This window comes from Equus quagga, chromosome 11, assembly GCF_021613505.1.
Source record: "Equus quagga isolate Etosha38 chromosome 11, UCLA_HA_Equagga_1.0, whole genome shotgun sequence".
In the NCBI taxonomy this organism is placed as follows: domain Eukaryota; kingdom Metazoa; phylum Chordata; class Mammalia; order Perissodactyla; family Equidae; genus Equus; species Equus quagga.
In genome coordinates, this window is record NC_060277.1 from 102,050,519 (window position 1) to 102,078,497 (window position 27,979).

At 45.0% G+C, this 27,979-nt stretch overlaps 1 protein-coding gene across 2 annotated transcripts in view; it reads right to left on the reverse strand.

The window, feature by feature from the left end:
• Positions 1-27,979, reverse strand: part of PITPNC1 (phosphatidylinositol transfer protein cytoplasmic 1) — a 234,592-nt gene that overhangs the window by 14,136 nt on the left and 192,477 nt on the right. For both annotated transcript variants that reach the window (XM_046675541.1, XM_046675542.1), the window contains exons 7-8: positions 7,638-7,793; positions 4,493-4,556 (exon numbers count right to left, since the gene is read on the reverse strand). In XM_046675541.1, the coding sequence (XP_046531497.1) occupies positions 4,493-4,556; positions 7,638-7,793 (220 nt within the window). The remainder of the gene's footprint in view (positions 1-4,492; positions 4,557-7,637; positions 7,794-27,979) is intronic.

The window sequence follows — 27,979 nt, forward strand, 5'->3', positions numbered from 1 at the left end:
ATGCTTCTTATGAGTAGCTTAGGGGTGGTTCCACCTTCTTGTAGTGCAGGTAGCCAATCCAAGGCTTGGTGCATACCCTTTCCATGTAATTCAGACCACTGAGATCCAGAACTGTGATCTACAATTGTGAGTTTTTCCATAGTTCTTTTTTTTTCTTAAAGATTGGCACCTGGGCTAACAATTGTTGCCAATCTTCCTTTTCTTTGTTTAAGGATTGGCACCTGGGCTAACAACTGTTGCCAATCTTTTTTTTTTCTTTTACTGCTTTATTTCCCAACCACGCCCCCCCACCCCTCCCCCCCCACCCCTCCCCCCCCACCCCCGCCCCCGGTACATAGTTGTATATCTTAGTTGCAGGTCCTTCTAGTTGTGGGATGTGGGATGCCGCCTCAACGTGGCCTGACGAGCGGTGCCATGTCTGCGCCCAGGATCCGAACCCTGGGCCGCCGCAGCAGAGCACATGAACTTAACCACTCGGCCATGGAGCCGGCCCCTCCATAGTTCTTGATTTGGGGAGGTGGAGGAGGTCACAGATCCCTTTGAAAATCTGATGGAAATCTTTGAGTTCTCTCCCCAGAAAAATGGATGTAAGCACACATACGAGATGTTGTGTAAGAGCCAAGACACTCAAGTTCATATTTCAGGAAACCTGAGGCCATTGGAAAACGCCGGCTTGGTGAACTCAACCAACTGATGCTAGTCCCTAAGCAGGCTTCTTTCTCGACCTGGAGCTTGCTTCACTCGTTGTTGGACTTTCTCTGGAGACTACAGAAGGATTTCTAAGTCACTTTCATGAAGGAGTCTCAGCCATACTAGCCAGAACTACTGTCCATACTTTTTTGGAAGGGTCAGGATTTCAAGGACATTCATGAGGTTCCACTTAATTACAGCCTCTCTCTGGCAATCCTCTATATTCCTCTCAAAATACTGTCAAGGGCCCGGCCCAGTGGTGTAGTGGTTAAGTTTGTGCGCTCTGCTTTGGCAGCCTGGGGTTCATGGGTTCAGATCTCAGGCACGGACATATACACTGCTTATCAAGCCATGCTATGTGGGCGGCATCCCACATAAAAAATGGAGGAAGATTGGCAATGGATGTTAGCTCAGGGCCAATCTTCCTCACGAGAACAAAAAAAAGACAGGAAGGACACATCACAAAGAAAAAATACTAGTAAATCCAACTATGTTAAAATTAAAAGAAAAACTTCTGTACATCATGATACCATAAAAAAAAAATACCGTCAGATGTGTAAAAGCAGACCATGCTTTTGTGAAGCTGGAATGTCTATTTTTCTCTACCTCCCCTCTCACCCCATCTTCTGAAATGTGGTGGTGTTTCTTTTCTCATGTAAAAGAGACCCAAGGCTCATGGATAAAGACCAATCAAGGCCTTAAAAGACAAACTCAACTCCTCCAACAGTGGAAATTGTTACACTTTACAATGAACATGAGCAGAAGAAAACCTGTTTAGGGAAATAGTTATGCCACAGCCAAATGCTGAAACTGAGAAAAGATACAAAATTAATCTTTGGGCAAGAAAAGATAACCATCACCACCTATGTCTTTTTTTTTTTAACCTCTTAATTGAGCACTGGAGGTGGTGAGTCTAATTAGGGAGCAAGACACCCAGGGCTGCTATGCATAAGAGTACACAGTTTGTGCATGGTATGACCATACAGCCCAGGAGGTCAACGGGGCTAAAATTCAGCTATAAGCCGATAGCACCTGCTGAATCTGTCCAGGAGAGGTGTCTTTTTCCACTTCTTACAAAGCATCAGAGTTTGCAGTTGGCCCTGAAGACATCTACCATTCTCTAGTTTAACCTGTTTGGACTGAGTTAATTAAACTGTCCTTGCAATCTAATCTGATTTAAAGTTGTTCTTAAACTTTAGTGAGCATCAGAATCATGTGGAGGGCTTGTTAAAACACAGATTGCTGGGCTATACCCCCAGAGTATCTGATTCAGTAGGTTTGGGGTGGGGCCTGAGAATTTGAATTTCTAACAAGTACCCAGGGGATGCTAATGTTGCTGGTCCAGGGACCTCACTTTGAGAACCAGGGCTATAAGCAATAGGAAAGGATTTTTCTACTTTTGACCTTTTCCACGTTTACTAATGAGAGCCTCACTGAGCCTGTATAGACCAAAGAAAAATAAGCAACATCAGGGACCCAAAATTGAAGGGCTTTCCTGGTGGACAGTGACACACTCATTTACCTGAATGGCCCACAATCTCCAGCATTACCTTGAATAAGGGGCTGAGAAGGCACTCTGTGGGCAGGGCCATTTCCATTCATTTGATTGACTGAGTGTCTGCCATCTGTAATGAAGGCCCCACTGTTTCTCTGGCAAACAGCTTGCAGGAGCAATGATGCCAGTAATTGACATGAAATTGATGGGGTGTTCTCAGACCCCTTGCTGAGTGAAAAGGCTGCTTGTTTGGGTTGGGGCTAGGATTGTGTATACAGGGGGTGGAGACCTTCTCTGGGGAGTACAAGGCACCCTGATGATCTACATCCGGATAAACCACCCGCTGTTTTTGTGCACTCAGAGACAGAAAGGGTTTTTTTTTGTCAATAGACTCCTTGAGTTGTTCCTGTCTCCATCTAACCCATCCTAAGTAAATAGGTAAGTGTTCTCTTCTTAAAGGTCTCTAATTTCCTTGGATGCATTATCCTAGCTTAGGGCCCTGTAATAGCCTGAGGTTGCTTTCTTTTTTTTAGGACTAAAAGTCTTCGTCTCTTCCTTGCCCTAGGCTTGGCTGAGATAGAAAAGAGTTGGTTCCCATCCTCTGTGCCTGAGCCGTTCACTTACTAGATGCCTGTCCACATTTTTTTCTCTTTGTGTATCCTACCTCTACTCAAACCCTCTTTTCTGATCAACAGGCTTGCAGTTTTGTTCTCTTAATCAGAACCTGGCTGCCCTTTTTGATGCCACCTTTTCTGAAAGTCTTCTGTGGCATCCTGGCACTAGAGAAAAATCTATTGAAGTGCCCTGCTTCTTGGTCTTCCAAGTGGCAGAGTTTTGGCCTTTCAGGTCCCTGTTCACTTGCCAAATGTCTAATCAGTTTGAGCTTATTATTCTTGGAATACCCTTTTGATATGCCCTGACTGTTGGTGGCAAGGACAGCATGAGCTTGGAGGAATGCAAGTTGGGAGAGACTAGCAATTCTTAACCCTTGCTGGGGTCTGTGCTCCCTCTAAGAATCTAAGAAAAGCTCCCCAGAAAAAACAACCAGAAAGATTTGATTACTGATCAGGGGAAGTCATCACAGGAGACTCTCCCTCCACTCCCCTCACAAAAGACAACCACAGACAGACAGGTCTTAGGGAGACCTCACAACAAAGTGGCAAGCCAGTGAACTTGCTGCCTGTGAGCAGCATCCTGGGAGTGTGCAATAAGAGAGAGTAAATGATGATCTTTCAAAAGGATCTCTTTCAGAGGTCTGAATTTGGGCAAACCCAAGAAGAAGCATTTGCTCTTCAGAAGATGAGGATCTGGGAAAACTGTAAAAAGTAAAAAAAAAGAAGCCAGTCGCTTACAGAACCACGTCTTTTTCAATGTGGCTCAGAAATAGCTAACAATATTAATAACAATCACTGTCTTTGCCCATTCAGTCCAATGTATTTTTTCACTTTAAATTTGATACTTTCTGCTAAGAAGAGGCAGTGGAATTGGTGGAACAAGGACAGAAAAGCAGCAAAACACAATCTAGGTTATACTCAGAACAAATTCAATATGACTTAGGAAACGGCCAAGGAGAAGGGCATTTCGTTAGACAATCTGATCTAACCCAAGTCACCAGTGGGGCCTGTTTGTTTCTATTTATAGTCAAGGACACCAGCCTCTGATGACTGATTCTGGCAATGTTGAGTATTCACGTGGACAAAGCGATAGTGCTGAGGACCTGGGAAGGGTGGTCCATCCATCGTGGGATGAAGCAAATCCTGTTTCCATTTACTGGAAATGTGCAGAACTTGTTGAACCCTTCCCAAATCATGACCCAACAAAAAAAGCCAGAACAATAGTCTCAGGATCACGGTGGCACCTATGCCTTTGCCCTTGTTTCTTGCCGAATCCTTATGGTTTTGGTGAGGGAGTGTTTCAAGTGTTCTCTAAATCAAAGGACTGCTTTCACTTGATATGATGCTTCAGATAGCTTTGATCTTGAATTGAAGTTTGGGATAAATTAGGATGGGTTTCAAACCCATCCAACAGAGAATTGTGAAGCCTTGTGTTATCAAGTATGCAAGCATCAAACATACTGAGGTCTTCCTTCGTCATTGACTAAGTACTGTGGTTATTTTAAACCAAGCTTCTATCATTACATTCTTCTTCATTATATGCCACGGACAGCGCTATTCCCAATAAAGGAAGCAGCAGCCTGCCTTTCTTTCTGTTGTCTTTCTAGGTAGCAGTTGAAGCCAGATGGACGGAAAGCCCAAGTCAACATGTTATGAAGTTGTTCTGCAAGTTATTTCGGGGCAGTTGACTTACCATACCACTCATCAACCCATGCAAAAGCCTGTCTATGTCCAATCAGCAGAATGTCTCGGACCACCTAAAAACGTAAAAGAAGGAGGTTGAAATAACTGAGGATTGATGAAAACTCTCTGGAAAACAGATTGTTTCCAATTCTAGGAATTGTGACAATTACAAATGTCTCCATCCCTCTGTCCATATGTGATGACAATTACAGGCTGACATACACAGACCTTGTGCCGGCTCACCCTCAGTCCTATTGATGGCGCGCATATACTTGCTGTAAATTAATTTCTTCATCTTATTTGAAAGTCAGGCTGAGAGTGTGTACCAACTCATGACAACTACTTGGCAGTCACACGGCAGTGATTGGAATGAATCGGTAGGCTAATCACCTTGAGATTTTTCTCTTCATTCATCTTTCCCTAAAACTGGTCCTACTTTTCATTTGTGGAAGGGCCAGGAGGCCACAAATGTTGGAAATCAAGAACACTCTTCTAGGCAGTAAGTCACTTCTAAGCAAAAACACTTAAGACTCTCTCTTCTTAGATGAAATGTCCTAAATATTGGTTATTATTTTTTTTAATAAAGGAAGGTGTGGGATATGAGATAAATAAATATCTTTCTAAGCTTGACTTTCATGTAATAGAAGGGAAAAAAGAGCAGTTTAGTCAACTATTATTGAAAGAGATAAAATAAGAGACATGAACGAGAAAAGAACATAATGGGAATGATAAGCCTGACTCGAGACAAAAGGAATGAAATTGTTTCTTATGGTGCACATAATGGCAACAGAAGACTAAGAAAAAGAACATGTATCGTCGTGTGTGTGTGTAACACTGTTCATGTGCTCTTCTTTCACGGTATTCTTTTGTGTCCTCTATAAATATGCCTTTTTATGTTTCTTGGATACTCGCACTCTCCGTCCAACATTCCTTTCTTCCTGCCAAACAAATCCAGCAATTGTCAAAAACCTCTTGTGGAAGGTTCAAGCATGTTTCAATAAATGAAGGATTTTAATTCGGTGAATTTGCAGAAACAAGGGAAGCATTTATAATGAAGTGTTTATTACTCCAGGCTTCTGAATATCTAGTGAGGCTTTTATGATTTGGGAGGAGGAAATGTAGTGAAAATAAGAAACAACACGGAGCGATACACACTTGAGTGCTGAGTGTGTCAAATTCATGGAAATCAAAAGAACAGCACTGAGGCATCCGTAAATATACCCTATTACATTAAGCACAACACAGCTGTCTGCTGGAAACAAGAATTCAATAATGTGCTAATGGCTTGCTTTTGAACATTTTTTTCCCCTTAACTGTGAATAGATTCTTAAAAAAACAAAGGTGTTCAGAGAAAGGCAGCCCTGGCACTTTAAACCCATGCAATGCTGGTCTCAGATACTCATTAGCGACTCATGTGCCAAAGCAGGTGTGTTTTTGGGGTGCTGATAGCACTTCATTATATTTGGAAATGGGCAATGGGAGTGCCTATCACTAGAGTGTACCTGTTACAGGTATTTTAAAGAAATAGATTCTCGAAAGTAGCCAAAGTGATCTTTGAGAAAAGAAACACAGTGAGCCCTGTGGCAGTCCAAATATGCTTTGTGAGAGGAGGAAATAATAAAATGTACCATGCTAGTGGCCTGAGTGAGAGCAGGTCATTTTGGGTTAAAAAAAAATAAAAGGGGGATGTTGCAGGCAGTCAAGGAAGATATAGGCTGAGATAGACACAGAGCTCAGGCTGCAGAATATTTACTCTGGGAGCCCCAACTAGCTTCCTGCTTAACAACTGGGACATAGCAGGAAAACAGGAGGTCCCAGAACTTGATTTCTGTATATCGCACTCGGCCCCCACCTCTGCCTGGACAGAATGTGTTCTGGAGCTCAGCAGGAGCTCAGCGTACTTCTCTGTCTCAAATTTGTTCCAGAGTCTGCTGTTATCATGAGCCCAAGTTCAATTTATTCCTTGGACCTCAATTCAAGCTTTATACGTTTTATGGTCAATAGTCTCCCAATCTTAGCAGACAAATCTATCTAAGTAACAAAAAGCTCAGCACATTAAGGTTCAATTTCAGGGCCCCCAGAAGAATTTCAGAAAGCTATTCTTTATCAGTTTTTAAGTGGAAAAATAAACAGATATCCAGCCTATCTGGGAGGTAGAGACAATGTGGGTAGTATTTATTTTTATGAAAATGGGAGGAATTACAACGGGCAATGCTTAGCATTGCATTTCCCATTGTTTTCCATGAGGATAAGAGTCATGTTAGAAACCCCTCACAAACTATCATCCCCAACTGGGCTCCTGCCATGAAATTAACATGTTTAGCCAAAGTGGGTATACAGTTGAAATCTGTGTTTTGAGGTTGTTAATAATTCTTTGGTAACGGAATTAATATTTATTTTTTATTTTTTTGAGGAAGATTAGCCCTGAGCTAACTACTGCCAGTCCTCCTCTTTTTGCTGAGGAAGACTGGCCCTGAGTTAACATCCGTGCCCGTCTTCCTCCACTTTATATGTGGGATGCCTACCACAGCATGGCATGCCAAGCAGTGCCATGTCTGCACCCGGGATCTGAACCAGCGAACCCCAGGCCAATGAGAAGCGGAACATGCACACTTAACCACTGTGCCACCGGGCTGGCCCCGGTAACAGAATTAATAAATGAGCAGAAATGCTGAGGTGCACCATCTAATGGGATCACTGGCATTTCTTGTTCTGTCTCTTAGGGCATCTTCTACCTTAGGCATCTACATTTGCAGGATCTTTTGAGTGGAAATTATCCTTGGGAGCTGCACACAGGTAAGCCCCGTGCCTCTGCCTGGAACCCAAGTACCCAAGTACCAAGCACAAGTACTTCTGACTGGAACTAGATTAGCCTGATGCCAAAGGGAAGACTAAGTGTTGAAAGCCCAACTTTCCGAATATACTTACCCAATAGACATGGAGATCACAGAATGAGAGATGAAATGTAAAACATTTATTAGTGGAAGAAAACTAAACTTGTGTGTAAAATGCATTTCCCTGGAGACAGCGTTTTCTAGAAGTAGTGACCTCGTGTCGGCTCAGCACTTCTGCATCTGTTGTACATTGTGTACTCCAGCCTACAGTAAAGATGGTTCCTTTGTCCACAGCCCAGGAGTTGCTGTTTGTTCACTTACCTTGTGTACAAATTGTTCCACTCTGGTCTGAAGCCCCCAGACCTCGAACTTCACAGTCACCAGCTTATAGGAACACATGATGGGCTGATGGCTGTCTCTCCAGCCTTCTCTTAACTGCCCCCGCCCTGTCTTCTCTGACTTGAAGTGTTTAGGATCCTGGAAAAAATATATCAAAGAAATAGTAACTTAAAAGTTCAACCATCATTAATATGAAATAAGGGAAGCGGATAAGTGAAGCTAAGTGAAAGAAGCCAGTCACCAAATGCCATACTGTACAATTCCATTTATAGGAAATATCCAGAATAGGCAAATCTATGGAGAAAGAAAGTAGATTAGTGGCCTAAGGCTGGGGGAGGGAGATGGTATGCGGAATGACTGGTATGAGAACAAGCTAGCTTCTTGGGGTGATGAAAATGTTCTAAGATTAGGGGCTGGCCTTGTGGCTGAGTGGTTAAGTTCGCGCGCTCCACTACAGACGGCCCAGTGTTTCGTTGGTTTGAATCCTGGGCGCGGACATGGCACTGCTCATCAAACCACACTGAGGCAGTGTGCCACATGCCACAACTAGAAGGACCCACAATGAAGAATATACAACTATGTACCGGGGGGCTTTGGGGAGAAAAATGAAAAAAAAAAAATGTTCTTAGATGCAAGTTGATGGCTTACAATTCTGTAAAGACTGCTAAAACCATTGAATCGTACATTTTAAGTGAGTGTACTTTATGGTATGTAATTATATATCAATAAACTGTGAAAAATACATAAATGCAACATAATAAAATGCTATGCACTACCTCAGTAGGATTTTTTCAGGGTGTGCACTGGCTCTGGGTTTGCTGATATTTCTGCACAAAGTAATATTATAATAGTCATTATCCTAAGCACATGTTTACTGAACGCACACTGTGGGCACAGTACCGAACCAGGTATTACATTATGCTCTCCCTTTACCTGATTTCCTTGCCCTGAGGGGTGTGGGAGGGCACCAGCTGTGTGTGTGTGGTCTGGAAGGTGTGGTCTGTGTGTGGTCACAGAGAACTTCTCTCCACTCAGAGAACAGACTCAACTCTACCTGGATGATCTCTGTTCCCTGACCTTCCTCCAGGGTCCCTCCTCATTTGCATCAGTTGCAGGAAGATGGTAGGCCTGGGGTTAGAAAGGGACCAGAGTGGGACAAATATATAATTAATGGAATATGAAATTGACAAAAGGGATTCTGGAAGGGAGGGAAGGAAAAGAGATGCATAACAAGTATCTCAAGGAAATAATTGCTTCTATGAAGGGAGGGGCTGATGATCTTGAGTGTGGGTAGCATTTTTGAATCTTTGGTATCAACCTAGCCATGCTGTAGTTTTATCACCTGAACCAACTCAGAAACTGCCAATGAAATTATATGCACAGGGGCCAGTCCAGTGGCACAGCAGTTAAGTTTGCACGTTCCACTTTGACTGCCCAGGGTTCGTCCGTTCAGATTCTGGGTGCGGACATGGCACCGCTTATCAGGCCGTGCTGTGGTAGGCGTCCCACATATAAAGTAGAGGAAGATGGGCACGGATGTTAGCTCAAGGCCAGCCTTCCTCAGCAAAAAGAGGAGGATTGCCAGCAGATGTTAGCTCAGAGCTAATCTTCCTCAAAAAAATAAAATGAAATGAAATAAAATAAGTTATATGCACAGGCCTGGAAAGATTATAATAATTTGATAACTGGATACTTGAAAAAGGCATAAGCATATAGTTTGGCCCATAGCAAGTGCTCGACTAATGTCAGCCATTATTGCACTTCCCAAGGCAGTCAACGAAATCTTTCAGTAACCTGTCCAATCCTACAGTCCAGGGCAGAGGCAGCAATGCCTTTCCAAAGCACCCTGGAATTGCTGGTGAAAGATTTGATGTTTAAGGTCAGGGGACTAATTCCTGCCTACCCTGTGTTCCTATACCATATAATGCCATTAAGAATAAAAAGAGAAGACCAATAAATCAAGAGATGTGTCACCGGGGAGACTATGGTAGATAATCTTCAAAGATCGCCACCATCAATTCCTTCCGTCACTATGCTGGCATGCTGTTCCTCTCACCAAAAGATGGAGGCTGTTTCCCTTCCCGTTGAGTCTAGACTGGCCTGTGATTTGCTTTGATCAATAGAATGTGGCAGAAGAGACGTTGTGTCAGTTCAGGCCTTTAAGAGAAGCTAGAAACCAGAAGCTTCTACAGTGTAAAAAGTCTAGTCTGATTACTCTTAGCCCACAAAGCTGTGAGGAAGCCTAAGCTAGTCATGTGGAGAGATGCTCACCCATTCCAGCTAAGAAACCAGGCATGCAAGTGAAAATATCTTCGATGTTTCAAGCATCCACCATGAGAAACAGAAGATCTGCCCAGCTAAGCCCACTCAAGACTGCAGAATTGTGAGAAATAATGCACTGTTGTTTTAAGCCACTAAATTCTGGGGTGGCTTATTACTTAGCAAGAGATGACAAAACAGATGCAATAACTGGATCACCAAAGATGAAGAGAATGAATGCTGCTTTGTTCTTTCACAGAACACACCAAAAGTTCTTCCAATAAGCCAAACGCATGAAAGCTATAAACAAGGAAATTCATAGCTGCCAAGCAGTTCCTGTTGAGTTAAAATACAGGAGCTGGAGTTAAATGCGGAAAGCTGGTCTCTTCCCCCATCTACCCTTTGACTTTCCCACAAGAGGCAAGCGATGAGTTTAATTATAAGCATGTGGACAACTATCTTGAGGCTCAAAAGACATGCTCTCCACGCTATGGTGGACCAGAATATGCATGGGCGGACCCTTGTGAACCTGAGTGCAGGCTGTCCTACTTGGGATAGCAACGGGGTGAGCAGATAATAGCACAGAGCCAGCAAGTGGAGGAAAGCATGAGGGCAAAGCTTGCAGCAACCCAGACGTGTACGAGGCAAAGGACCCAGCGAACAGAGCCAGGTGGGCAGGCACCAGAGGTAGGGAAATGAAGTAACAGCCAGGGCTGTGACCTGAGCTGCCTTCCTGCCTCTCAGATCCTGTGCAGTGGGCCTGGGAGAGGCCTGAAGAGGGAGGCCCCTGGACCAGCTGGCTGCGCCGCATCCTCCACTCCCAGGACACAAGTCCCTGATTCATAGACTAGCCTCAGCTCGTGTCTTCAGCCGACCACGGCTGAATTTGAAATGGTACCTATTGCAGACTCTTCATGTACATTCCAGGTTCGGATTTCTCAAGAATAAAACATGATTCTGCAACATTAAACACGGAGCACTGGTGGATTGCATTTCCAAAGCAGTTAGAATTGTGGGGCCTCACAGCAAACTTCAGTTCTGAATAAGCCTGGAGAACTGCTGCCTGCCCTGTGAAAACTATTAGATGCTTAAAGCCGCATGTGGTTCCTGATTTCACCACAAAATTATAAATGTATCTTAGGTTATTGTGAAATAAAGTTTTGGGGAAGAGGCTAGATGGGAATGAGAAGTGCACTGAATTTTCAAGATGCAGAATAGAATTAAGCTGGAAGTGATAATTTGGTTTCATGTCCTCACTGCTATGGATGAGGACACGGAGGCCTCAGAGAAATGAAATATTTTGCCCCCTAGAATCCCAGCCTCCCCTGATGCTAGCCCGATGTTCTTTCCACTACATTTACTTTTAATATGAAACAGTGAAAGGGTGTTTTTGTTATAGCCAGATGCCAAAGAAGCAATTAACAATTGGGCTTTTTATGGCGACAGTGTGTTGATTTTTTGCAAGTCTGGTGTCATATCTACAGCTGCTGATTTCATCTAGTCAATCTCGTCCATGGCCTATAATTAGGGATTCACTTTCAAAGAGCTGGAGGGATGTCAGGGAGAAGGATTTACCAGAGGACTCCTGTAATCAAAACTCAAGATCAGAAATGAGCATCCAGCTGAATGCCTTTGAATGAAGATGAGCAAAATAGATAAATAAGATTTACAAAAATCAAACCACTGGGTCTTACCTGAAATATTCTGGTCACTGCAAAGTTTTCTGTCTTTTCATGTCCCCACCCCCCTCCTCCTCACTTTGCCCTCAATACCCATGCCTCTTGAAATCATTTTCTCCTTTTCTCACTTGAGTTTGTGAAGATAAATATCTAAATTGCCTCATTCACACATCAGTTGACTTTTCTGACAACCTTTTAAATTTTTAAATTTTTAAAATTTCTGGTTTGTGTTTCTACAGCTACTAGAGTATTTTGGTCCTGATTCAAACTCTGTTATGGCACTTACATCATTCTTTATACAAGAACTGGATGTTTTTACGTTGTAAACTTTCATTTCCAGGTTTCCTAATTTCAAAATGAGGTTTATAAACCTCCACCTTCACCTCTGATGCTACGAATCTCCTGGGCCTTCTCACACTTTGGTTTTAGGGTTTGACCTATTTTAAAAGGACATAAAGTTTGATATTAGTGTGACTGAGAGATTACGCATCTCGACTCTCCTGCTGGATCCCAACCCAGTGCAATCAGAAAATACAGTGAAAGTTGTCTGTAGTGGATTGAATGGTGACACCCAAAAAGATATGTCCAAGTCCTCATCCCAGTACCTACGGATGTGATCTTATTTTGGAAAAAAGGTCTTTGCAGATGTCACAAAGCTAAGGATCTTGAGATGAGATCATCTTAGATTAAGAAGATGGGCCCTAAATCCAATGACAAATGTTCTTAAAAGAGACAGAAAAGGAAAAGACACAGAGAGGAGGCCACATGAAGTCGGAGGCAGAGATTGGAGATAATGCAGCCATCAACCAAAGAACTCCTGGAGCCACCAGAAGCTGGAAGAGGCAAGGGAGGGTTCTCCCCTAGAGCCTCACCTTGATTTAGGACTTCTGGCCTCCAGAACTATGAGCGAAGCCTCTGGGGATGAGGAGAAAGGTTAAACCCCAATGCTTCTGATCTAATTGGCCTTGGGTGCGGTCTGGGCAACGAGAGTTTCAAAAGTTCCCCTGGTGATCTGAATGTACAGCTAAGCTATAAGGTACAAACATCATCTGTGTCCCAGATGAGGAAGCTGAAGCTCAGAGATGAACGGTCACTTATCCACAGTCCTTTAGGATTCAAGCTCAGGGCAGCCTGACTCCCAACCCCTACACCATGCGGACAGGACGTTCTCATCTGAAATGCTGGCACAGTCTGTCAGAGGAGAGTTTCCGTCTCCTCATCTGCAGGATGGTGTTAACGCTAACTCTGTGTGGGTTGTTGCAAGGCTTAAATTGGCTAATTCGGGCAAAGTCCCCAGTCCGACACTCAATAGATGGTGCATGATTCATAGGAGAAACCCCATAGAGATAAGAAGCATGTGACACAGAAACATCCTTATGAGACACCAAAATGCAATTGCTTCAAATCTCATTAAGCTCCTCAAAAGAGAGGCAGCAGGTCTATCGAAGTGCTGTAGGATTATTATTACTTTATTGTTATCCTGTGGTCAAGTGTATAGAAAAATGCTGATAAGCACCAACAAAAATGACTGCCTACATCATGCAGGTGTCCTTGTGCCACTGAAAGGCTGGTTGGACATTTCCATGTTCTAGAAGCTATCACCTGGCAATGTCCATAAATGGACATCGGTGGAAGAAATCCCAAGGGAAGGGTTTTCGCTTATTAGACTCTACGACTAGGTTCTGGGCCAAGGAGAGTGACAGCCTTCAGTCTTAGACCCACTGCCTCTCCCTGTTTCTCTTATGTTTCAGTGGCAGGAACACCCTGTTCCAAGTTGACAAAGCAGAGAGCAAAGCACACTGCCCTAATGTAGGCTGCTCCCTTAAGGAAGCGACTTTACCGGGGCTCCAGAACCACGTGGTGGCACATGCAGGAGCTGGCGCCAGCCAAGCTGGGAGCTTCCCTGGCAGGTGACTACACTGGGCAGCTGTCTCCCAATGGCAAGATAGGTCAGTCTTGAAGTCAGACAGGCTCTGAGCATCTCAGGGGTTACTTCAAAGCTTTCCTCTTGAAGAGTTGGGAGCTACACACAGAGAAGTGCAATCGTTTCCTTCCAGTAATCTTCCAAGCTGGGGTGGAGCTCTTTGCCCTAATGGGGAACCCAGCTGTATTCATTTGCTAGGGCTGCCATAACGAAGCACCACAAACCAGGTGGCTTAAACAACCCAAATGTATTGGCTCACAGTTCTGGAGGCCGGAAGTCTGAGATCGACATGCGGGCAGGGTGGGTTCCTTCTGAGGGCTGTGAGAGAGAATCTGTTCCATGCCCCTTTGCTAGCCTCTGATGGTTTGGTTTGCTGGCAATTTTGCTGTTCCCTGGCTTACAGACACATACTCCAGTCACATGGCGTTCCCCCTGTGTGTCTTCACATCGTTTTCCCTCTGTGCAGGTCTGTCTCTGTGTCTAAAGTCCTCCCTTTTATAAGGGCACCAGTCATGTTGGACTAGGATCTACTCAACCTCACTTTAACTTGATTACCTCTGAAAGGCCCTATTTCCAAATAAGGTCATACTCTCAGGTACTGGGGGTGAGGACTTCAACATATCTTTTTGGGGAGGGACACAATTTAACCCCAACACTGGGTCAGAGAGGTTTTCATAAGGCATATCTTCTAGCTTCCCCTGTAACTAACTCTTCCACAGCTTGCTCTCTCACTTGGTCACAGAGCACTGAACCTCACACTAGTTGCAGCTGAATCCGATGGGTGATGCATGATGTGCAAGTTCTCTGAAAGTGATGCTCTTGCCTCGAGGGCACTGCCCAGCTCCTCTAGCCCAGCAGTTGGCCGGCAGGGAACGTGTCAGGCTGGCTGGGGGCTTCTAAATTCATCCACAATGAGAGCTCTGGCTCCAGATCCTATTGCTGCTCCCCAGGCTTGGCAGATGGCAAATTGGACCCTTGTAGTTAAGGCCTATCTGTATATGAGCTGGTGCCAGGGCTGTCTCCCAGGTCCAGATGGACCTGGCTGGCTACCCCTTCCGTTCAGGCACATCTTTACGAGGCTTCCTCTCCACAGGGTTAGTCACACCTTCAGGTGTGACTTGGACATCCATCTTGCACTTGGACAAAGCAGAACAAAGGTGATGCTAAGGGCTTTTCATTAGTGGAGCCCATGCGAAACTGTGTCCTTGCATTTGTTAGCATCAGTCTCACACCTGGGAGGTGCAAGGAGCAGCCCCAGGAGGTCTTGGCCTGGCTGGAGTGCAGCATGCATCTCAGAGGCAATATTATTAGCTGATGTTCACTCAGATATAAAGTCTCCACGATTAACTACGCTTTCAGTCTGAACCACAAAGGACTATATCAACAGGGGCTTGCCCTGTTAATTGAAATTAGGAGGTTTTGATAAATGTTAAATGAAAAAGAGCTAAGTTGTAACTGGCTAGGAATTGGTGCATTATGTAATTAGAATGCTTGGCCCTAAAGCTGGGATGAACTAACAACACGTATCAGATTTTTTCCTGCATTCTGGAACTCTTCTTGAAGACTCCAAGTTCTTCCAGATATTATTCCCCTTCCTATTCAGTGAACAGACATTTCAACCAGGTAAAATTTAGCCCTGGATTTGGACCAAGATTTCTTGAGCTTGACTCCTGAAAGCGATACACATAAAAATTAAGGAGCTTTCAAGACTGGCCTGGTGGCATAGTGGTTAAGTTCGCGTGCTCTGCTTCAGCAGCCTGAGGTTCACAGGTTCGGATCCCAGGTGTGGACCTAGCCCTGCTCGTCAAGCCACACTGTAGCAGCATCCCACCTAAAATAGAGGAGCTAATGTTAGCTCAGGGCCAATCCTCCTCACTAAATAAATAAATAAGGAGCTTTCAAAGAAGCCTGTCCCAACAGACCACATATTAAAGGATCCCATTCATATGAAATGCCCCAAGCAGGGAAATCTACAGACACAGAAAGATTAGTGGCTGGTGGTTGTCTAGGGCGGGTGCGGGTTGGGGGTAAAAGAGCAGGGGGTTCTAGCTAAGGCATACAGGGTTTCTTTTGGGGTGATGAACATGTTTTAAATTTGATTGTGGTGGTGGTTGCCCGTATCTGTGAATATACTGAAATCCATCGAATTCTAGACTTTAAATGGGTGAACTGTGTGGTATGTTAACTATATCTCAATAAAGCTGTTAAAAACAAAACAAAACCCAGAACTAAGGAGCTTTCAGAGTGTGCTTGAGAACTGACCTAAAACTTTACTTAAAAGGTCAATGGCTATGCATCAGCTTTTAAAAAAACCCTCTAAATGCAAATCGTAGCCAGAAGCAGCCAATTCTTGCTTTGTTAGCAGTTAATACCTAAAGTGCTATTTTTACAGCGCTCACTCTTGGCACTGGAGTGTACCGCAAACACTGAGTGATTTGTGCTCTCCCTCTGCAAAGCGACTCTCTTAAAAGAGCTGGACTCAGAAGGTGCGTCTGACAAGTAGAAAGGCAGAGAAAAAGGTGAATGTGGTTGCGGTGGGAGGGTGTTTTGGTGTGTGTTCTGAGCCGTTCTCAGTCACAATTCAGTGCCAGAAAATTCAGAACTCTTTAAGAAGAGGAAGCATGAGAATGGAAAATTTGAGCACAAACCACAGAATAATTTACTAGTCAGCGGTCTCTAGCCCTGAGGGTGACTGACCACTGTTGAAGCCTTTTCGGAGCTGGGGAGAAGACGAAGGCAAAAGAGAACCCCAAGAGAGGCAGTCAGAAGCAAGTGAAGGACGAAAGGAGGCAAAAATAATCACATAGCTAACGTTTATTAAGTGCTTGCTGTGTACCAGCATCTGTGTCAAGCACTTTAGGTACACTCTCTCCTTTAATCTTTCTGGTCTAATAAGAAATGTACTTCAGGTGACTTAGGGTGGGGCTCCCAGATAGCCTCAGAACAGGGCTGGTTACCAGAAAGATCAAGTGCTCAGAGGGTGGAAACTTTCAGCCCCACCCATGACCTCTGGGGAGAGAAGAGCGGAAGGCTGGAGAATGAACTATAAAAACTCTACACAGCAGGGGCCGGCCCTGTGGCCGAGTGGTTAAGTTCATGTACACTCCACTTCAGTGAGCTGGGGTTCGCTGGTTTGGATCCTGGGCGTGGACCTACTCACTGCTCATCAAGCCACTCCGTGGCAGCATCCCACATAGAAGAACTAGAAAGACTTACAGCTAGGATATACAACTATGTACTGGGGCTTTGGGAGGGAAAAAAAAAAAAAAGAGGAAGATTGGCAACAGATGTTAGCTCAGGGCCAATCTTCCTCACCAAAAACCCTCTGAAAAACAAAAACTCTAGACAACAGATTTGGAGAGCTTCCTGGGTGGTAAACACATCAATGTGCTGGGAGGGTGGCACGCCTAGAGGGGGCATGGCAGTTCTGTAGCTCCCTCCCCCAGTACTTTGCCCTATGCATCTTTCCATTTGGCTCTTCCTGAGTTGTACTCTTTATAATAAACTAGTGAAATAAGTCAAGTGTTTTCCTGAATGAGCCTTCCTAGCAAATTCTCCAACCTGAGGAGAAGGTTGTGGGAAACCTCAACTTGTAGCCGCTTGGTTAGAAGTACCGGTGACCCCAGACTTGTGACTGGCATCTAAAGTGGGAGTGGTCTTGTGGGACCGAGCCCTTTAACTTGTGGGATCCAATGCTAACTCCAGGTAGTGTCAGAATTGAATCGAATTGTTGGACACCCAGTTGGTGTCAGAGAATTGGAGAATTGGTAGGACTCAGAGCAAACATCCCAGAATTTTCCTCCCAACAAACCTCTTAAGTAGTACAGTCATGTGCTGCATAACAATGTTTCTGTCAACGATGGACCGCATATACGACAGTGTTCCCATAAGATTAGTACCATACAACCAGGTGTGTGGCAGGCTATACTATCTAGGTTTGTGTAAGTGCACTCTATGATGTTCGCACAACAACGACATCGCCCGACAATGCATTTCTCAGAACATACTCCTGTCACTAAGCGATGCGTGACTGTACACTATTATTTCCATTTTGTGTAATGTCCAAAGGAATGCCCCCATCCTGGACTCAGTCTCCCACAGTTCCATCTCAGGCCCTGCCATGGGCTCCTTCCATAAGCCTCCTCCTTCAGAAATCTCCAGATGGACAGCAGGCACGGATCTCTATGTTCCCCTACAAAGTTCTGGGGCCACTTTTCAATCTCCCCCTGGCCTTGTAGGATGGCAGGGCTGAAGGTGGTCCTGTTGGTTCCCAGTTCAGCAAATAGTCAGCTTTTTCGCAAATCTTCTGGTTTCTGTAATTAATTTCTTGAAATATTCTCTTCACATGGCTCTGGGGTTAAGAAAGAAATGCACCCCAATGACTCTGAGAACTCCCCTCCCCCATCTCCAAATCTAGCCTAGGAAGAGGGGAGAGATGGATGACGGGAGCCATGGTGACAGGGCCAGCTGGGCCATCTGGGTTGGCTCAGGGGAGTACCTGGCCTCAGTGATTAGCAGCTGCCTGTGGAATGTGGAGTCATAATCCCTTTGTCCCCAGCTTTGGGCCTGGTCCCAATTCCAGAGCAACAGAAGATGTCTCCCTAACATCCTATTATATAACGCTAACCTGTTCCTTTCAGCACTAACAGATATGACCTATAGTTTTAAGATCACCTCTGATCAAAACCAATAAGGTCATTCAAGCACACTGGAGAAGACGCTGTCTTACTTTGTGTGACAGTGAGAGACCAGGCACCAGCTCTCCTAATAGCCAGTGAGCCAAGCTCTTCCCGCAAAGGAGGGCTGTTAGGACGTGGCTCGGTTTGCAGCCTTTGAACTGGGTCTGCGTGTTGTGGATTGGCCCTGCTCACTCTGATTTTAGCAGTGTTATTTGAACACCAGCTTTGATGCATTAATAGCCTCGATCCATACTGAGGATATACAATTTGGCCTGTGGATAGCTTGAGTTTATTAAATCAAAAGCTGATAATAGACTAACAAATATTCTTGATGAGTTGCAACATGGCAACAGTGATCAGCACTGGATTAACTGTCCCTAAATCTAGCTTGCTCCTTATGTACTGTATTATTTTGGGACACTTGGACCTCCAACTTGTTGAGCAGAAACTGGGATAGAGATGTTCAATAAGCCAATCGATCTGTAATTTGAAGGTAATAAAGGATTTCCGTTTTTAAAGCTGGAATAGATTTCAAACTTATTTTAGCTTTAGAATCATTTTGTTTTTCCAAATATATTATTACTTAGAATCCCAATATATAAAGAAGGTAAAAGTGATGAGTGGATTCCTTGGGCTATCTCAACCTTCATTGTCACAATCTATTTCATTGTTTACTGGGCCCAGGAGCACTTCTGTGGGGTCCTAGGTTCTGTGAGCAGAGCCGGGGGTGGGGGAGGACCGAAAAAGCTAAGGAATGAGACACCCCTCGGTTTGAATTTCTGCTCCAGCAACTAAAACGTGTGTGAACCTGGGCAAGTTATTAAACTCCGAGATTATTGTGGGGATGACAAAATGAGAACCCCAAACTGGGCTCTGTGGATATATTCTTTGGGGACTATAACTTTTTCCCACCCCTTTAATAAGTTCCTGCATTACTCAGTTATAGGATGGCCAGTTTTTGTTTTTCCAGACCAGGTTTGTTTTGGCCAATCCACTATTTTCTGGACTGTTCATAAACAGGAAATTTTCCCCAAAAGATGGGGAGTGGAGTTCTATCAGATCATTACACCTAGGGAGGGTAACCGAGGGCCTGGAGAGGCCCTTCCTCCCACCTACCCTGTCTTTCCCTAGGATCCCCCATTCGTAAGGCCAGTGAGACTCGGGGTTAGGAAGACACATTTAAGGGGGAAACAAATCTCCTAGAGTGTTTTTCAAAGACAGACAATGCCTATTTGTACCTCCCACTTTACCTGAAGGAGCCAGCTTGGTGGGGGAGGAGAAGCATAATCTTTGGGGCCCGACACCATGGGATTTGAATTGAGGCTTCCTGAAACTTCTGGCAAGTTTCTTAGACTCTCTGAGCCTCAGTTTCCTTATCTACAAAATGTAGACAATATCTATGCTATTTTGGGTTGTTAGGATTAAAAGATATAACTGAATAAAACAACTCAGCAATGACATTCACTTTTGTCGGAAGTTAGTTTCTGTCCCTCTAAAGCAGGGTTTAGCAATTCTGTGTGAAATCTGTTGAAACTTCTAAGGCTCAAGTTAATGAGCTAGTAATTGTGTGTCTTCCTTTGGGCCCCTTAACAATAAAAGGTGAAGACAGGCAACTTAATAGCACCTATTCTTTCCTGGATATTTTTGGAGCGAAGCTGAACAGTCGTACTTGGAGTCTGAATAAATAGAAGATGTGGAGCAGAGAATCATTGGGTCAGGTCCTATTTCTCAAGAGAAAAAATACCACTTCCATCCTCACAGGGTCATAGCCATAGGTTCTTAGCAAGCCAGGTGGGAAAGGGCTCGGGCAAGGTCTAGCCAGGGGACCTGGTGGATACTGATTAGAGTCTTTGATGGGTGGAAATAAACTTACATGAGGCTTAGTCAGAACCCAGCCCTCAACTCAGAAGTAACTATGAGAAAACTGCACAAATGTTTATTATAATTAACACCATTGGCTGGCAAGGAAGGCATTGGATGTGACTCCACAGATGGTATCAGATTCCAAACAGATAGAATGAAATCCAAAGATATTGACCCCTCCCTCAGTAGGGCATGGGCAGTCTTCTGGCTTACGTCGCTATTTCTTTTTCCCTCCACAAAATTAGGTAACAATAAAATGTTTAAAAATGTGAGCACAGTAAATGGAGCTCTCTTAGTCAGAGCTTCCCTATCTCGAAGAGATAATAGGCGTGACAAGATACTGCTGTCCTCAGCCCTTGGGGAAGCAGACTGGGCCTCCTGACCCCAGGGGTTGGTCATCTCTGACCAGAAGCTTCCCGATATGCCAGTCAAAACTGATCATTTTCTACATGGGTCATGGCATGAAAAAGGCTGGGAAGCTCTGCTCTGAGGCTTTTCCCTCAAACCTAGTGCACTTACGCTCAGATCCTTGGGCCCATGTGACTGCATCTGGTTTGCTGGGTCTAGAGTGAGGCCCAGGTATCTGTACTTTTTCAAGCTCCCAAGGTGATTCGAATCTGATTTGGGAACTCTGCTCTAAGGGCCAGGAAGTTCTGGGGTTTTAATTTAATAACCCTAAAAATAGCAGAGGCTGATGTAGCTGGCCCAAGTCCTCTGCAAGATGTGGATTTAATGCCTGTTTTCTCGAAAGTACAGAGGGAGGTTCTCCATGAGCTAGAATTAAAGAAGAGCTTGGTTGTGTCTGTTCACTTCATCCTGGGCCCTTTGGCTCCTGCTTCCTTCATTTAAAGTCTTAACTACTATTTTTCTAAAATACGCTAGTAAGAAGGCTCATGGTGGACAGGCGATAGAATGCCAAAACTGCCATCCTTGGGTACCATCCGGGGACTCCAGTGCCACAGATTGCCCGAAGTTGGCACAACAGACAGTAACTTCTAAGGTTTCTTAGAGGTGAAATATCAGGGACACATGCCATTCTGAATTCAAGTTAAAAAATAACAGAAGTAATTACAAGTTTTAAAAAATGTCTCAGCAGTACAAGTGGCTCTATTTTCTTAAGGATCTTGCTGTACCTGCAGAAAATTCTGTGATCTTGAGAACTGGAGTGACTGGAACTAACCATCTGCTTCTCTTCTCCATTCATGCCAACAAGTAAAAAGCAACATGCAAACAAATAAACTCCCATAGCAGAACTCGCGGCAGCCACTTTCCAAAGACACGTGGTTTCTACTGAGCAGCCATCACAGCAACACATCTGCAGATCTCAATGTCAGAGTCAAGCAGGGAGAAGTGAACATTTATTAAATGCTTGCTATGTGCCAGGGAATGTGCTAGTTATTGTAATGCTTTGCCTTGCCTTTCCCATCATCTCATCACATCTGGCCACATCTTTCCATCCAGTCATTCATTTGAAAGGGGGAAGAGTTTCAAGATATGGTAATTGATGATGATGAAGTGCCATGGCTGGAGGTCTCCAAAAGCCAGGGCCCCTCCTACACATGGAAAGCATGGGCTTGGAATCCCCATCCACTGGTTCTAGAGGTTACCTTTTGAACAGATCCCTCTACAACAAGCCCAATTGTTTCTCCCTTCCACGGATGTTTTGCTTGGATAAATCCTTGGAACATGGAACCATTTGCCCAAACGCTCTTTCTATTGAGTTAATGACCCAGTGCCACAATCAGCAACTGCACTCTTGGCAGATACTTAGAATCTCTGGTTTTCATCTGATACTGTACTGTATTTAGGAAGTCTCTTGCCTCACTTTTGTTTGACCTACTTCGTTGGGCGTTTCACTACCAAATCTGATTGGTAAAATTTGCCACAGCTACTCTGGGCACCAAGCTCTGGGGAACCTCATTCATGCAAATTGCTACAGCAGTTTAAATTGGTTTTCTTTTTTTTCCCTTGAAAAATTGAAAAACAAAAAGCCTTTCTCTAGATCGGAGTTGGGCACTACCATTTTCCTAGTACTTCCAATAAAAATGGGCTTTGCTTAAAACATTGTGGTAACTCCACATTATTAGGCCAAAAGAACAGTGGTTTTAAACATCAGCAGTAGGCATGGTCACCAGCAAGACTCGGTGACCCAGCTTTCTTTTATTTGGAAGAAATGAGATCCGAAAGGAACACCTATTTGTTCCTTGGGAAGTGAGTTGCCCGTTGTTGGGCTAAAAATGAATGGAGACAGGGTTGTTGAGCGCTGGATTACTGTTTAATGCCCCTTTATTTCCAAAGATGTCTTTTCATTAACAAAATATTATTGTTGCCAAGATGGCTGAGGCGATTTGTTCATGAAAGGGAGCAGTGGAAGAGGGAAGGAAGTAGGGTGATGGGTAGGAGGGTCCTAAACCTCTTGTCATCCAGGAGTCTGCCCTCCCCATCCCCTGAGAGAGTTAGCCTCTCTGGTGAGGCCAAAAATGCAGACGCCTTGCACGGTGGCCGGTGATCCTGCTTTGAAAGCCCTCTGCTACTTGCAGAATAAAATCCAAACTCCTTGGCTTGGCATTCAAGGCTCTTCTCTTCTACCTTATTTACTCATTTTATCATTGCCTTTGCCGCTACTTACTACACTGTCTTTTCAGTCTGACTTATCTTCAAAATCCCGTTTGCTTCCATACGAGTGTGGATCAGAGGGTAAGTTATTGCAGCTTTGGAGGGGGGGAAATTTGGCTATTATCTAACAAGATTTAAAACCACATACCCACTGACTCAACAGTTTCACTCTTGGAATTTATCTTATAGAAACAGAACACCACCAAAAAGAAGATCACATGAGGATGTTTCTTGCAGTTCTGTAACAGCGGAAGAATGGAAATACCCTAAATGTCCACTACAAGGAAAATGGCATAAATACGGCATAGATGCATAATGGCACATTATATGGCCATTACAAAACCTGCTAGGGGGATGTGCACTGCCATGGAGAGAAGGCAAGCTTACATTGCTAGTGAGAAAATGTGTGTTGCAAAGTGGTATGCACAGTGCAAGCTTATTTTTATAAAACCATGTTATTTATGCATTCTGTTTAAGTATAAACACCACAAACACCAACTTTAACAACAGCTATCTCTGTGATGAGGGATCATAAGAGATTTGGGTTTTCGATTCTCCATACGTACATTAAGTTGGAATTTTTTACAAGGATCACGTATTTGTGAACAGATAAACAATAAAAAAAAATTTTTTTTTAAAGGCCCAGCTCAGATTCCACCACCCCTAAAGCCTGCCTGGACCACTTCTGTTTATGGAGCTGCACGTGGAGATCATTGGGCATTGGAGTTTTCAGGCAGTAAATTGTATGCTGGCTACCACGAAGGCATTTTTCCTGCTGCCTCCGGCTGTGCAGACCTTTAGCCTTTTATGTGGTTAGACCTTATCCTCCCAACCAGATCGTGGACTTCTTCGGTGAGGTGAGGGGGTTCTATTTCTCGTTCATCCCCACAGACTATGTCCCCGCTTGATGTCTTGCGCTGCATCTTCACAAAGGATATGTTCTCGAAGATGAAAGGAATGGCAATTTCCCTCTAGGCTTCCTGGGATAAAGCTTTCCTGGCCAGGCTGACGGGATCCCCTCTCTCACACAGAGGAAGCCACTCAAATATCACCTGAACCTCCCGCTGGGCCAGAGACTCACGCCTTTCCAGCGTGGTCAACCTGGATAGGTGCACAGGACGTTGTCCAACTTGTAAAGGCGGCGGGGATCAGGGAGAAAGAAAAAGAAAACCAGTCTCCCAGGAGATTGCCCAGGCTCCCCCGGCATGGTCAGGAGGGCGTTCATAATGACCCTGCAGCCACCATGCTGTTCTCCGGGGGCCACTACAGGAAGGCCCCTTGGGAAATGGCGTCTGCGTGGTTGCCCACGCTCCCGAGGAGGCAGGTGAAAGAATCTGCACTGAAAATGTTCTCCCCACAGTTCTCCTCATCATCTGCTGCTCCCCCCACTTCCGAGGCACCACCAAGTGCTTCCCTCTCTCACAGCACTGGCCTCACAGAGCCCCTGCGATGTAGCAGCTGCTGCGGACCCTTCCCCTGACGAGCTCCTCTGCAGGCTTCCCCCCCACCCCGGTTTTAGGGGCTATCACCAGGGAGCACTTCTCCCCACACCGCAATGCTGTCGGTCCTCTTATTACCCAAGAAGCCCCAGCCCCAGTAAGTTGGAACCCATCACAGAACAGCTGTGTGACTCTCAGAAAGAAACAGATGGACCGAGGGAAAAGGGAAAAAATGACAATAAAACATAACAACAAACTGAACTCAACAGCGTACCCCAGCATGAGGCAGCTGTGTTAAATCTGGCCATTTGGAGATAATTGAAAATTTTTACCACCCTCCACTGCCAAGATGTAGACCAAAATGAAAATGTCTTTAATTTGAGGGAGCCGAGTGGTGTGGATGGAGCCCTTTGTACTGAAGGGTACGGGTAAGCATGACAATATTTACTCATTTCGTCTCTCTGTTCCCTGTCTCAGGGCCCGTTGTACTTAGCAAACAGCACTTAATCTCTTACCCTTGACAGTTATTGGAAACGTTAGATGTTTCTCTCTTCGTTCTGTTCTCTCTCCTTTAAGAGAGAATTCAATGGGTACTTAGATTGGTGTGACCAATGAACCGGCTGCTGAGGATTTCTTGGTCCAGGAAGACTCTGTAATCCAGAGGCTCGGAGGCTGAGTTCAAAAGAGTCACTTTAGCCAACCAACACAAGGGGAAGGCTCTAAATCAGTTGTGCCTCCCAACTCCCCTGCACTGCCCTGCGTTCAGATACCACTTCAGGGATCCATGCTTCTAGGAGAGCCTCACGCTATACTTTCTCCTTCATTGCTATCTGAGTTCAAAACAAAAATTGTAAATTTTCTCAACTTCTCCATTAAAATTATTATGCTCTATTTCTCACTGGTCAGATGGAGACTTCTTTTGCATCCTCCAAAAGGAAGAGAAAGAGGAATTTCCTTTATCTGCAAAAAGAAGTTCAAGTTCAAAGGGTAGCAGAGACTAGACCCAATCGTGGCCTTTGTAGCCTCCATGCCTAGAGCAGAGCCTGGTGCACAGCAGGCACTTCATAAATGTGAACTAAAGATATTCATGAACGAGTCTCTCTACTAACAGGTTTTACTAAACTTCCTTCCCTTGGATAGGTCTGTAGCAGGGTTTCTCGACTTTGCTATTGTTGATATTTTAGGCGGGGTCATTCTCTGTTGTGGGGGCTGTCCTGTGCACTGTAGGATGTTTAGTGGTGTCCCTGGCTGCAACCTACTAGATGCCAAACACCCCCCTACCCAGTGGCAACAATCAAAAATATCTCCAGACATTGCCAGATGTCCCCTAGGGGGCAAAACTGCCCCCAGTTGAGAACCACTGGTCTAGACATTCCTTTGCTTTTTGTTTACATAAATTGAGAGAGATTAAAACAAAAAAGTACAAAAAAAAAATCCTCTACTTCTAAGCTGTCTTCACCAGGAAATTACATTTCTTTTTTCTTTTCCCCCCTTTCTACTGAAGGCACATCTACAAATTTAGAAGCTGCGTATGCCCTCCACATTGTGTCTCTGGGAGAGAGCTGTGGACGGCAGCAGCTAGGAGCCCAGTAGAGATGCCATTTTCTCTGGTCACCCTCGTCTTGTAATGGAAGCCAAACTTCATGAATTACCGCAGGGAAACAAAGAGGAAGAGCGCTGGACTTTGCATTAGCCAACTCCAAAGGCCTCTGAGCTAGAGCTCCCAAAGCCTGACTTTGGCAGATCGTCCAGGCTGGACAAGTCCTGTAGGCTGTGTGCTGAGATGTGTTCTTGCACCTCTAAACTGCCAACTCAGCTTAGCAGGTACGGGCTCACTGCCCGTGCCCTCTGCAGGCACGCTACCCGCTCATCGTGTAGAATTAGTTCTTCATTCCTGGGTGGGGATCTTCACCTTGAAATCTTGGCAGAGCATCAAAGGTTTGGGATAGAAATCTTGGCAGAGGCAAGAGCCCACGTATCGACCATATAACAAGTACAACCTGCTCAGATTTTGGCTTCACCTCCTCTTTGCTGCTTTGGTGGTGCTGATGTGACTCGGTGCAAAGAGCTTTATGACTCTGATGGGGGCCAGGGCCTTGGTGGGGCTGTCTTGAGACTAATGGAGGTGCTCTCTGTGCCTGAGAAATCACACTGAATTTTTTTTACAATACAGCTCTGCCCTGCAGAGTCCCGCAATGGATATGAGAACAAAACTTGAGACTAAGAGGCTCCTGGGAGCTGAAGCTCAAGCCCTTGATGTGGATAGGAAATAGCAGCATTGCAAAATGAGAATAAGGAGAGTGCTGGGCCGGGCCATCGCTGACCCTGAGTCTCCAGACCGTCCTTCTGAATCCCCGGCTAGTGGTGGCACAAGGGCCGCCAGGGGGAGGGCACCCAGCGGAAAATTCCCAGCTCTGGTCACCTTAACGAGAGAGGCATTCTTGACTGTGTGGCTTGGAGGTTTCCAGGGAGAAATGGAAAAAGAAAAGAAAGTGCTTCAGTCCCCTTCTTTGGCCTGGATGGCAGTGTGTGTGACAGGAGCGGGATAGAGAGGGGTGACCCAGATAACCCTGGTCTGAATTCATAAGCATCAAAAACCTCAGAACAGAATCAGCCCACCAGCACTTCAGCTTTGTCCACAGAAAATGTGTTCCCATTTACGATGCTGACATAGTCAACTTACAAAGACGAATTGGAAGAAAAAGCCCGTAAAGCTGTACGCCTTAGATTAAATGAAAAAAAGAAAAAAGAACTTTGATTCACAACTGTTGGCTTAATGCAACAAATTCATTTTTGATAGCGCTTGCTCTGAAATTGTCACTGCTGGAAGGAAAAAATAAAACTCCTGACTCTTAATCATTCATTCAACAACTGCTCGGTGAGCATTGGCTATGTGCTGGTGCTGCGCGAGCTGCCGAGGGATGGTGATGAAGAGAATAGCTCTTGTCTTCCTGGAGCTCATGATATAATCGAGAGTTAGAGTGATGGAGAAGCCACAGACCAGAACTCCGCTGGCCTGCAGATGGTGGGTGGGGGAGCAGGATACCCAGGAAAGTGCACAGGCGAGGAGTCATGTTTGAGTTAAACCACAAAGACGGACTCTTTGCTCGACAATTGAGGGGCACAGAGGTGGGGAGGACCAGGGACTGGAGAAGGCAGAGGGCCATGTAAGGGCCTCCTAGCCAGTGAGAGGTTTTAAGTAGAAAATGACAAGGTCAGATTTCATTTGAGAAGGAAACCGTTGTGGGAGGGAGGAGGATGTTAATGATTTACAGTGTGTCCAGTAGAAATTTCTTTGGAAATGGTTTGTTTGCTGAATGTTGTTCCCCTTATTCTCAGTCCCTGGCTAATGCTATTCACAGCAGACACGACAACCAGAATGGCCCAGGAAACACACTTCTCTCCCTTCTAGTGGGTTCATACTGCAGCCTGGATTCTGGAAGTCGAATGATGGTGGGGTTAGGGTCACAAAGGGGTCCTACGGAGCATACATTTCCTAAGATTTTATTGCAGGCTCCCAATTATGCCTTTTCCTTTGTGGCCTAACCGCCAGGGCTAGTGAGGAAGAATTCTCCTTGTGCCGTCGGCCAGTAATCTTCCGGGAAGCAGCGCTTGACACTGTGCACGACTGAGCCCTCTGGGGTCCTTTCTTCCACATCCATTAAGTAAGGGCTCCGGGACAGGCAGGGGTGGCTCCGGAACAGGCAGGGGTGGCTCTGAGTGTGAGAGGTGACTCCACAGTTCCATTCATCGCCAGTGACTTTTTCCTTCAAGGCAGAGTTTCCCAGCCTCGGCACTATTAACATTTGGGGCCACATAATTCTTTGTTGTGGGGGGCTGTCCTGTACATGACAGGATGTTTAGC